Source organism: Babylonia areolata, chromosome 1 (assembly GCF_041734735.1).
Source record: "Babylonia areolata isolate BAREFJ2019XMU chromosome 1, ASM4173473v1, whole genome shotgun sequence".
In the NCBI taxonomy this organism is placed as follows: domain Eukaryota; kingdom Metazoa; phylum Mollusca; class Gastropoda; order Neogastropoda; family Buccinidae; genus Babylonia; species Babylonia areolata.
In genome coordinates, this window is record NC_134876.1 from 37,065,653 (window position 1) to 37,078,891 (window position 13,239).

The 13,239-nt window shown below is 39.9% G+C and overlaps 1 protein-coding gene across 21 annotated transcripts in view; it reads right to left on the minus strand.

The window, feature by feature from the left end:
* Positions 1-13,239, minus strand: part of LOC143282461 (tyrosine-protein phosphatase non-receptor type 13-like) — a 590,260-nt gene that overhangs the window by 268,254 nt on the left and 308,767 nt on the right. For 20 of the 21 annotated variants that reach the window (XM_076588135.1, XM_076588127.1, XM_076588111.1 and 17 more), the window contains one exon: positions 3,479-3,561. In XM_076588135.1, coding sequence (XP_076444250.1) covers positions 3,479-3,561 — 83 coding nt within the window. The remainder of the gene's footprint in view (positions 1-3,478; positions 3,562-13,239) is intronic. The other variant, XM_076588121.1, reaches the window with a different exon arrangement.

A 13,239-nucleotide genomic window follows, 5' to 3' on the forward strand; every position in this document is an offset into this window, starting at 1 on the left:
ATCCTGCTCACAAACAAGCTCTTTGTCAACTCAGATTAAGCGCATATTATCTAAATATCGAACGAGGAAGATATGCAAACATTCCCAGAGAAGAGAGGTTATGTGCTATATGTGAAGTTGTTGAAGATGAATTACATTTCTCAGATACGTGTATCTTATTTCATAATTTGCGAAACCATCTAATCACAACTATACAGCAGTATGATCATCAATCAAATGTGATCTCTAGAAAAATACAAAACAATATCCTAAAACCAAGTTATTTATTCACCTGCGATGACTGTCAAAAAACACTCGCCAACTATGTATTTCAGTGCACGCGTATTAGATGACCGTTTATTTCTTTGTTCCCCTTGTTCTTTGTTGTGTCTATTAATCCTTTGGGATTTTATGACAATAAATGAAGTCAAGTCAAGTCAAGTCAAGTCACACAGAGGAGTTCAGGCAAGAGCGCAGGCCATACACACACACACACACACACACACACACACACACACACATACAAGCTCATGCGCCAACCATACACCCACACACATACACCCACACACACACACAAATAGTTTTAAGGATATAAAGCCAAAGGAATGACGTCATGAAAGACAGAATACAGAGACAACCAGATTCTAAAATGTATCAAATGAGAGACAAGTGCCTTTTAACAAGACAAAATATTTCATGCATCTTTGGTGGCACTTCAGCTTCAGATCTAAACAGATAAATGCAGCCACGAAGTGTGTAACCACATCATGGGCTGACATAATTTCAAAGCACTGACGTCAAATGCAAAATTGCTGCAAAGTATCTAACTGCAGGGACCTTGGGGTTGAAAAAGAATGGACTGTGTGGGTGTGTGCGTGTGTGAGTATGTGCGTATCTGTATGCATGAGCACATCAGGCGTCAGGTGTATGCATGTGTGTGTGTGTGAGTTTGTATGGTATGGGTGCACGCGCATGTTTGGGCGTCAGTGTGAGTTTGAGCATGCGCATTCCCTGTCAAAATAAACTCAAAGTGTGAAAATTATGTGTATAACACACATACCAGCGTGCATGTGCATTCCCTGTCAAAATAAACTCAAAGTGTGAAACACATACCAGCACATCAAGCTGTGAGCATGTCAATTGTAGATCTACTCTCAAGAGCATGGGAGGTGAATCTTGTGGTGCTGTTTGTTTTTTGTTTTTCCCTTTACCACAGAGTGCTCAATGCGATGATAAATTAATCTTTCAGTTTGATCAAAACGACACATTTCACTCTCAAATCGAAATATCTTATGAAGTCATGACAGCAGTAGTCCGTGACATCACAACTGAGTCTCACACCAAGTCCCCATCTCCCATAATTTTCTTCTCATATTTGCACAGGGATGAAGTGGCTCTTCAACAGGCCTTGCTATGACGTGTTACTGCAAGGGCAGCAAAATGGCCTTTTTTTTCCAGCAGAAAATGAAATTTCAACCACAGAATATCGCGGATCAGCAGAAAATTCCCCAGCCTGATACATAATCATCAGTACAGTTTGCAAAGTTATGTAAATCCACAGACTGGGACCACTGTCTTCACTTGATGAAGTGCCAGACACCTTTTTGGCACGTGAGGCAAACCCTCTTTACATGCATACTCCAAGTGGTCCAGTTAGCAAATCATTATTGAGGGGAAAAAGGGGGCCTTCCATCTGAAGAATGCTCACTAAAATAGTATGTTTATAATCCAGACATTAAACTAACCATACAGAGTCTAATTATGTTCACTGTACAAAACTCTGATGAAGGAAAAATCAAAATACACATAGGACGTCACTGGATGTCTTACAGGCACTTTGGTAACACTTTTTGCAGGACGTCAGCTGATGTCTAAAAGGCACTCAACTAGTTAAAAACAGGCATTGCGAACGTGTCAAGGGACGAATGGACTGATTCTTTGTAAGGTTTCCATGACTATACACTCGCTGGCCAGCCGTTGACCTTGGTACCCCACATGACAAGCTAATCTGCATATGCATTGAAAATGGTGTCGCAGGCGACAGAAGTGGAAATTTTTGGAGCAAACTAGATCACGATAGCGGCTTTTTACTACTGCTGAAGTGATAGAAATGCTTCAAACTGAAGGTTTCAACATCAATGAGGATGATGAAGATGTTGAATGAAGTATCTGCAATGAAGAAAGCTACCAGCAAAAAGGTACGGACAGTGACTCAGCTTCTGAGGGCTGTGAAGAGAGGGAGGTGGTGGGCAAACACATGATGTCAGAAGAGGGATCAGTGGGTACATGGAGTTTCATTCAGTTACTTTGTGTTTTGTATTTTTTTGTGAATTTTTTCCTAACCCTAACAAACGGGTCGTCTGCAGGGGAAAGCAAGGGAGAAAACTATTCATCCAGAGTGAGTTAAAGGTTGTCTGTTAACCATTACACACCTAACCCGCCCAATAGTGGCTTGCAGTTTAACACCCAAACATGCCCGGTACCGCCGTCTAAACGTGTGCTTACAATGGACGCAGCCATTAATGTTTACATAAATAAGACTCTCACGAGATTCACAGCCTCATTTTCGGCACTCCCTGCCATGCATTTTGCACTTTTCACAGAGTCCGATTTGCTTGAATTTTGACAAAGTTGTGAATTTTTTAAGTAGCAAGATGAGTTTGATAATTGCCGAGAGCTTTAGCGTAATCTGAACGCCGATTCTGAAGATGACTTTGAACCGTTTTAATGATTTTTACATGAGAATCTTGTAAAAATCGATTGAACTGAGTGACCTAGATATCGACTGACCAAGTTTTGCCGACAATGAGAGTGAAGTTGGTCACTTGAATGTGAATCGATCGCCGGACCTCCAAAATCATGAATCAAACGCCAGACCTCCGAAATCGATACTGTCAGTGAGTCAGTCTTGATTTCACTTGTATTTATTGGCGTTCTGCACGATCTTCCTGATTGTGCTAGTTCAATGGAATATACTACTAATTTGGTAAAGTTTTGCCAAAGTTTTGAAGTTTCAAAGTTGCAAGATGAGTTTGATGACTGTCAATCGTAGCAGCGTAATCTGAACGACTATTCTGAAGATGATTTCTGCATGAGAATTTTGTAAAAGTCAATCATACTGAGTGACCGAGACATCCACTGACTGAGTTTTACCGATATTGAGAGTGTAGTCGGTACTTGAGTGTGAATCGATCACTGGACTTCCGAAATCGTAAATCAATCGCCGGACCTCTGAAATCGTGAATCAATCGATTGCCAGACCGTCGGAATCGATACTGTCAGTTGTTGATTGCACTGATACTTATTGGCATTCTGCAGGATCTTCCTGATTTTGCTAGTTCAATGGATTATATTTTTCTTTTCATTATGGAGAAATTACATGTGAGGCAGGTTTGTTGTTTGTTTTTGTTTGTTTGTTGTTGTTTTTCTCCCGACCATCATAGGAAAACAAAAACAGCCATAATGCTCAGTAATGAAACACAGACTACTCTTTTCTTACTTGCGATATTTTAGGGGACGGACTTCAGAACTTTCCTCTGGCCACACACTGGATCTGGTCTCTGTCTCAGGGATGACCAGCTGCTGAAAGCATTCCAATAAGCATTGCTACACACTTTGTAGAAATCACGAGTAAAATAAAAAAAAATCTATCTACATAACTATTCAGTTCAGCATCTAGCGCTGACAACAACATATATGACAAACCCAAATTCAAAAGCCTGTGGTGCGTATCTTAGTGATAACTGATAATTCCCTCTTTAATGGCCAGTTGCAGACAGGCAGGAACAAAATGTGGGCCATGCCATCACAGCCAATTATCACTGCGTGTGATTTCAACTTCCCTGATATTGACTGGGTAAAATGATCTGTATCTCTTTCAGGCAGTGAATGAACTAGCTGACTTCAAAGAACTACAAGGAATGAATACCCATTATCTCATACTTTGCAAAAATAAACATGACTGTTAACATTGTATTATTCCCTCACGTGGGAAAAAGCCATCATGTTACTATCTGTTCTGATATATCACTGTCATCAGGTTAAGTCCATAATAAACAAATGAAGTGGGTCAAAAATACATGTGGAACAGGAGGCTATAAAGGGGAAGAGAAAATTCCTCAACAGTTTGGACTGGGAGAACACTGACAGAAGAACTATGCACTAATCAGTGTTAAGAGTCTGACTGAAAACAAAATAGGAGAGTGTAAAGAACAGTATATCTCATGCAGATATTTTCCACCAAAGACTCTATTCCAGAGGAAAATTGTTCAACAAACTTTACTTGACAAAATCCATTCAAAGTGAAAAAAACTTTAAAGCCTACAAGAAATTCAGGACCAAGGAAAGTTATAATGTATATGCACGTGCCCAAAATCATGTGAAATGGGCCCTGTGTAAATCAACAAAACAAAATGAAATGAAGCTGGCTAAAAACATTAAAAATTATCCAAAAGCTTCAATGCTTATGAAGCATCCAAAACAAAACCACTGGAGCTATATCAAAACTCATGAAACCGGATGGAACTTTAACTGGTAGTAATCAAGAAAAGGCTGAGGTCTTGAATATTTTTTTCACAAGTGTTTTTCCTAAGGAAGATATCACTACACTTGTCACATCAACTCTGATATCAGATCTAGAAGAACAGAGTTAGAAATGGATTTGTGTGTTTTGGTGGATAAAAATAAAACTTCAAACTGCACATGAATGCAGTAGTAAAAAACGGCAAATACAGTAACAGGCATGATCATTCATTTCATCAAGCTTAAAAATAAAGATGTAATGGTGCCATTATTTAAATCAGAAGTTACACCAATCCTGGAATATGGAAATGTAGTATAGTCCCCTTACCTTAGTGTAATGTTTGTGTCCGTTAACGACTGGCTCAATCGTTACTGAATAGTGTTGTGAGCAAAACACAGGAAGTAACTCTTATATAGTTCCAGCGGAAGATCTTAATTGTCAAGTCTCTTTTAAGACTGTCTTTTGTAAATAACTGAGTCTCCAACGGTCACAACACTACATCCATCCCTTCCTTGAAAGAAAAGTTAAACTAAACTTACGATCAACAAATGAATAGATTTTAACTTTCCAACTGATAAGTAATATTTAAAGTTTGAACATAAATGATCAATTATTAACTTCTGATATGCAACTGGATGTGTGAACGTTTTCTTCCCTTCACACATTTTTTTTTCTTTCTTTTTTTAAACAAAAAAGAATTATTTTAGAACAAAGTCATCAAATTTCTTTGGCAATGTGGTTGCTTGGGTTGACCGGCGTGGACCATCATTTGTCACAGAACTGGAAGGATCAGCACTTGCCACAGGTGTTTGTGTGTTGTGTGGCTGATAAATTTTGAGTGTTGTGTGTTTGGCCATGGGAGGTTGTGTTCATCCTCTGAAATTGAAGGTAGGTCAGGTTCAGCTGCTGCTGGGGTGGGATTCTGGGGTGACTTCTTGAAGAAGCTGCTGTTCCTTGTGACATGTAGAGTAAATGACATCATCAACTGGGTAACACGAGTACTCGTCGTGGATAACAAGCACATACTGTCCATTTGGAAGATGTCCAAAATCAGCAGAGAGCTTGGTCCAAGGAGCTTTAGGAAGTGAAGACATTTGGAGTGGTTCACAAGCTGATGTGGGTGTGGAAACCTGACAAGTCATGCATCCCTTGACTGTTTTTTCCACCAAAGACTACATTCCTCTGAACCAGCTTTTCTCACGTAGAAGTGCGACTGTCTTCACAATGCCCTGGTGACCACTGTGGGCAATGTCTACAGATTTCTGATGAAGGGACTGTGGAAAGACGATCTGTCAACCTTTCAGCACAATGTGGATGTTATGTGCCAAAGAGAGTTCTTTCTGAGCGACAGAGGTACAGTGTACTGAAAGTTTCAGAATCTACTTTCTCATCATGCTTGTGCCACTGATTTGTAATCAGCGCATTGGTGACAGCTGTGAGTGTTGGGTCTATTGCCGTTTCATTTGCAACTTCTTCTACTGTCATTGCTTTTGGCCTTGATGTTGTGACAACATAGTTCATGTACTCTTCAGCTATTTTATCTTCTCTGCCACTTGGGGTCAGGTTCACTGGATGACGACTGAGATAATCTGCTGGATTATGTCCTGGTCGATAATGTACAACCATTTTGTATGGTTGCATCCGCATGATCCATCTCTCAATGCATGCAGACAGCTGAGTTCTTGGATTACTGAAGATTGGCATGAGAGGTTTGTGATCAGTATACAAAGAAAATGGAGCGCCAAAGATGTATATGTGAAAATATTCACAAGCCTAAGTGATGGCTAATGCTTCTCTTTCAGTTTGTGAATAGCGCTGCTCTGTAGGTGTGAGAGTTCTACTTGCAAACTGGATGATGCGCCATTCTTGTGTCAGTACAGCTGATATTTCAACTGGGCTGCCATCAGTGTAGATCTCGCTCTTTTTCTTTAGATTGAAGTAAGCGAGTGTTGTTGATTCACTGAGTGCTTTTTTTCATAAGTGCTGTGTCATGCTTTTCTGTCCATGAAAATGGAGTAGATTTCTTGGTGAGAACTGCGAGACTGCGAACTTCTGATGCGCTGGTAGGAGTTGGAAGTTCCAGGATAGTTTTTAGTTTCTCTTGACTTGGTTTGATGCCATTCTCTTCGAAAACATGTCCGAGAAATTCAAGTGATTTCCTGTTGTAGACAGACACATTTACCAGTGTTGAGTGTCAAGCCTTTCTGTTGAAGATGTTGAAATGATGCTCGCAGATTGGCATCATGATCTGCTTGTGATGTACCAAAGCACAAAATGTCATCACTTATGTTCATAACACCTTTCAGACCATTGAGTGCTTGATGTATCGTTTCCTGAAAAATCTCACTTGCCGAGATCATACCAAAGAACAGTCGGCGATAGCGACAGAGTCCAAGATGTGTTGAAAAAGTTGTGATGTGACGAGATTCTTCATTGAGCTCAAGTTGATTATAACCTTGGTTGAGGTCTAGTTTGGAAAAGATTTTTGTGCCTGAAAGAAGTGTTTTCAGTTCATCAAGCATTGGAGTGTCTTTCGCGTCTGATGGTTTTATTGCCAGCACTTGTCAACACATACATGAACCTTTCCAGGCTATTTTGGCTTAGGAACAACAATAGGGGACACCCAAGGTGTAGGACCTGTAGCTTTTTCAGGGACTCCTTGATCAAGATCACTTCAAATTCGTTCTTCAACATGTTTGCAAATGTGAAATGGTGCGCTTCTATATCGTTGCGTAACAGGTTGGACATCTTCATCAATGTGGAGTTTGACTGAAGTGTCTTTAAGGCATCCTAGACCAGTGAACAATGCTGGAAATTCTTTTGTCAACTCATTTTCAATTGAGTCAACCTTATTCACAGTGGTGATGAGCTGTAGTCTTTGTGAAGTTTTCCAGCTCAGAATGGGTCGTTCATTCCCAGGTGCAACGCAGACTGTTGTAGTTGTTTCAACTGTGTCAGACTTCAATTTTGTTCTGAATGTTCCTATCACAGGAATGGATTGTTGTTGTCCATATGCCGAGATTCCTGTTCTTGATGACTTCAAAGTAGGTCGAGGGCAAAGATGTTCAAAATCTTTTTTCTGGCAGTAGATTTATTGTTGCTCCTGAGTCAGCAAAAACATTCATTTTTATGCCTTGAATGGAATCATTAAAATGTGGGAGTCTTTCAGTGTTAACATTTGTTGCATAGACAAATGCAGCATCACCGTCTGTTTCTTCGTCTGAAGATTCAATGTTGACTTTGTTCATGTCAAGTTCGTCGACATGGTATGTGTGCAGCTGACGCTTGTTCTGATCTTGCCTTAACTCTTTCAGCACAGCAGCCAAAGCCACTTCCTGTTAAACTGTGAACACCTTGCTGTTGTCCTGATTGTAGCCTGGGAACCACTAATTTTTGCCTTTTTATACGGACTGTTGTAGAAGTACTACTGCATGTAGGGACATGATTTTGGTATCATTGTAAAGATTACTCTTTCTACTTTTCAGTGGTATAATTTTCATGTTATAGAATAATTTATTTTGTGTTGAATGATGCCTCTGAAAATAGTCAGTATGCTGAGGGAAAAAAAAGTCTGATGAATCCACACAGAAATAATAGTCACCCACTTTTAGTGATAATTGTGTGTCTATAGACTAGTATAGTACATGAAAATGATAAAATAAGTTTGTAGTTTATAATAATTTAAATAAAAAGTTCTTGACTTTGATCATGTTTTGGGAATAAACATTGTAAATAACAACACAAAAAAGCTAAAGTAAAACATGTAAACATTACCACACACTTACAAGAGGGAAACACACAGTTTTGAATTTAAAAAAAAAAATTTACTCACCAAATGAACTGAATCATCACACATAAATCCACATGTGCATGTTTGCTTTTTTTATGAAAAGAACTCGCACAAAAGTTGAATTCCTGCACTGTTTTCACTTCGGGTTCACCAAATGAAAAAAAAATTCTCACCAAATGTCCACATGTGCATGTTGGCTTTGTTTTTATGAAAAGAACTCACACAAAAGTCACATAAATTTTTAAAATTGTACACTCTTTGTAGATAATACACTGTTAGTCCATCTGCTGTTTTTGCACTTAGCTGCAAATGTCTTTCTGAGTGTGCCAGATTTGAAAGCACGGTGCTACACAAAGTGCCACACCACAGTCTGGGCACCAGAAACGTGTCTGTTTTCTCTGGGTGGTTGCCTGCTTTCTACTCACTCCGCTGGCCCTGGCCCTGGCGTAGCACACCTTGCAATTCTTGTATGGTTTTGCCTTGGTGGTTTCCGGGATCCTGGCTGGGAAATGTCGACCAGTAAGCCGCAGCTTGTCACCCACAGCAACATGCCCAATAGGTACTTCCTCCACTGCCGGCAGCTGTGTCAGCACATCCTTTACCATGTCCTGCAGGGTCTTCTTTTTTCTGCCATGTCGCTGTCTGTGCACATTCAGTATGATCATGGCCTGGATCATGACCATTGTAAGCAGGTGGAAAAATAGTTTCTTCCACCATTTCACACTCTTTCGGTGCATTGGGAAGTATGAAATGAGCTGACCAGAGTGGTCAACACCTGCCATGTTTGCTATGTAATTGATGACTGCCACAGGTTTCTGTTTCAGCTCATATCGAGCTTGTGTGAGACGAAGACTTGGTCGATGGACCGTTGACAGCATGTACACGTCCTTCTTGTCTCTCCACCTACATGCAACAACAGCTCCTTTGCGACGGTAGTCAATCGAACCTTTTGGCAGGTCACCTTGACACAGCTCACGTGGCATGCCAACCCTGTTTTTTCGTACAGTGCCACACACCATGGTTCCTCGGGCTGCCAGGTCATGACACAGCTTCGGACAACAGTAACAGTTATCAACATAAAGTTGATTGCCTTTGTCCAACAGTGGCTGCATCAGGCGGAAGACAACATCATATGGCTTGTTGCTCAGATGCTTGTCTGCGCAAAACATTTCAAATCGAAACACATATCCGTTGGAACTGTCACAAAGTTCGTAGAATTTGAACCCCCATTTTGTTGGTTTGTCCTTCATGTACACACGGAACTTGCTGCGGCCTTTGAAGGGGCACATTGCCTCATCAACACAAACATTCTTTGTGGGAACATAAGTGCTTTGAAATACTTCATTCAGATGATCCACAAATGGTCTTATTTTGTGGATTGGGTCATGTCCCTCTTCACCAGGCGGCACATATGTAATGTTGTTATTAATGCGCAGAAAGGACAGAATGTCCATATACCTGTTCCTTGACATTAGCTGACTGCAGTACGATGCATGCAGAGATGGGTGTCGTGACCAGTAGTCGAACAGCTTGGGCTTCTTCACCATGCCCATGTGGATGCAGCAGGCAAAGAAATTCCAGACGTCATTGATGGTGACAGGTCTCCACCTTGAAAAGATGGTCCTTGGTGGAACAGTCCCCCCACACCGTCGTCTCTTCTCTTCAATGGCACATCTGTTTGAAAGAAAGCAAAAACAAATAGTGAAACATTCTTTATCATTATTTTATTGTCATTGATTAAATATTTTCTCCTTCTGTCATACACTTACAGTTACACTATCGCTATGATTACATTGTTTACCTCATGCAGGACTGAATTTTAATCCATGAAAAGATCAGCTCACACACACACACACAAACAAACAAAAAAACAAACACACTGACAGTCACAAAGACATGTACAGTTTAGTGAAAAAAGAAAGACTAGAACACACAATAATCATGTTACATAATAATAACAGATGAATAATAATGATAATAATAATAATGGACAGCACACTATCCACAAATCTGCTCAAGGTGATTTACAAAACATGGTTTTATACAGGACACATTATATAAATGTTATATAAATATTCTAATTCTAAACACTAAACACACACACACACACACCATACATAGTGATACATTCAAACATACATGCGCATACCAGCTCTCCTCCTCACACAAACAGAACCACATATACACACGCTCATACACATGCATATGATTGCTCATGTACTCATAAAAAAATAAATAAACAAAGAATGTTGTCAAATAACTGACCTGGCGTATTCATTTGTCTCGTGTTTTATGCTCTTCACGAAATCATCCGTGAAGAACACACGATATGCATCCAGAGCTGTAGGGTTTTCATTGTTTACAAACACGTGTTCTTGCAAACCACACTGTGGGTCGGGTTTGAAGTCGGGTTCTTGGGGAAAGTTTCGAAGGTTCTTCACCCATGTTGTCCCATCGTCATCTTCTCCTGCGTTGTCCGATTCGTCAATTTCGGTATCAGCATCATACACTGCGTCTTCTCTGTCTTCTTCCAACTCGAAATCGGCAAACAAATCTATCGCATCGCCATCAACTTGACCACGTGCGTCATTTGTGTTGGAGGAACCAGAGGTTTCGTTGTCGCTTTAGTATGTTGAATTATCATCATTTTCAGGAATATCATGAGTGAAGTCCTCTTCTTCGACACTTTCTCCACTACTTTCGTAATGATCTACATTCAGATCCTCGTCCGAACCTTCTTGTAAAATCAATTCAACCGCTCGTTTGTCACTGATGTTTCTCCGATACCTCGCCATGGTGTGTCAATAGTGAGAATGAAAGAGTGACGGGAGTTGGTCGCTTTAAGCTGAATTTAGCCAATGAAAACTGGCGTGACAGCGTTCAAGGGTCACAGATTGTGACGTATGAATAAAGGAATTTTCCATCCGTAGTCTTTGTTTGACTGAAAACTAAGTGATGCGGTCATAGTTATTTTTAGAAACCTGCTGTGAAAACCCACGCAGCGTGTTCACACAGCCTCACAACGCGCTGCGATGATTCTCGCGGCGTGTGTTCAACCGATGGGTGGCCAGCTGCGTGTATCGTCGCAGCGTGTTGCAAAAAAGTTAATGCTGATGGGTTTGCTTGTGGTTTTGATCTACACATTAATGCAAAGTGTGATCATTTTCCACAATGTCTACATTGTTTTCCGAATGCAGGACAATTGCATTGGCCACCTTCATGAGGCCAAGAACCTCCACAGCTGCGACATTTCTGTGAATGAGAATGTTGGCCAGTCTTTAAAGTGTGGTGTTGATGTTGTGTGGGGCTTTCCCTCGGTTTCTTAAACTGAAGATGCTGAACTGATTCTCCTGCTTGCATGGCTGATGATTGTTCTGTTGTTAGCTGAGCAGTACATGCGTATTTGAAGAGATCAGTTGATGTCAGATTTGAATTGCCAAGTCCTTTCTCTCTAGATTCTGGGTGATTGACAGCTTGATATAAGTTGTGATTTGATCTCTGCATCAGGATCATGAAAGTTGCATATTTCTGCATGTTGTCCAAGTTGATTGTAGAAATTATCAATGTCTCCTGTCTATGAATTTTCTATAGAAATGTGAATCCCTGAAATTCTACATTTGCTTGTGGATTGAAGTGGTTTGTTAAAGCTTCACATAGTTTGCTAAAGTGTGTTTCTCCTTCAACTTGCGTAACCTGAGCACATGGCAGTGATTCAGCTATGTCATTTAGTTCATCACCTGCGTATGTCAACATAAGAGCTTTCTTATGTTGATCATCGTGGATGATGTTGGCAACGAACAAAGTTTTGTTCTAGTGTCGTGATCCACTTCTTCCATCTGATAGCTCTACCTCCTGACTGACAGTCAAATGCAGGGTATGACGGTAAAGAAGCTGTCATGACGATAATTTCACATATCAAATGATAAAAACAATGGTTGCTGCATGATTTACCTTTAATAGATTTAGCTCTTCAAGTATTATTTCTAAACCTTGATCTGTTTTGCCCCTCCCCAAGTTTGCATGTGTGCCCATGGTCAAAATGCAATATCTTTTACTTTGACTTTCATCTATTTCTGCTCAAATTTTCTTTAGCGTGTTATTCTACATCTGGTTGTTTAGCAGTTACCTGTATATTTACATCTACAACTATTTAGGCAGAGCATTACACCGACTTGAACAAACGGAGCATTTTGTCATGTTGCGTAATTTTTGATGAAACTCACGAAAGCCATAATTTTTCCAAAATGATTAACATTTTTATAGTTTTATTAGAATAAAAGTTGTTCACGAGTCCCTTGCACTTCGTTTTGCTTCTAAATATGTCTTCCTATATATTACTAGGTAGCCTTTACAAAAGATGAAGTGCCGCATTTTGTGTGAATTTTGTCATGAAATCCTCAAAACGGCACTACGTTTCATGAACGAAATAATATTTTGATAAATGTACAAGAACAAAAGTTGTTTTGCGTACTATTCTACATCTTCTTCTTTAGTACAGACTTTTTTCTTTGCAACCATTTAGGCAGAGCAGAACACAAACTGAGAATTTTGTCGTGTTGCATAATCTTTCATGACACCCACAAAAGTGATTACTTTTCCAAAATGATCAACAGTTTGATAGTTTTATGAGAATAAAAGTTGTTCACAAGTCCCATACGCTTCGTTTTGCTTCATAAAGTGTCTTCCTATATCTAATGATTTAGCACTGACAAAAGAGGACATGCCGAATTTTGTGTGAATGTGTCATAAAATTCTCAAAAAGCCACTACATTTCACGAACAAATAATAATTTGATACAAGAACAAAAGTTGTTTAGCATGCTATCATACATCTTTTTTGTTCAATAATGGTTTTTCTATCTTCAATGGTTTAGGCTCTGGGAGAACAGAGCTTAATCATGGTGCGCGTTCTCGATGCGGTAAGGTGGGGTAGAAATCACATGATAACA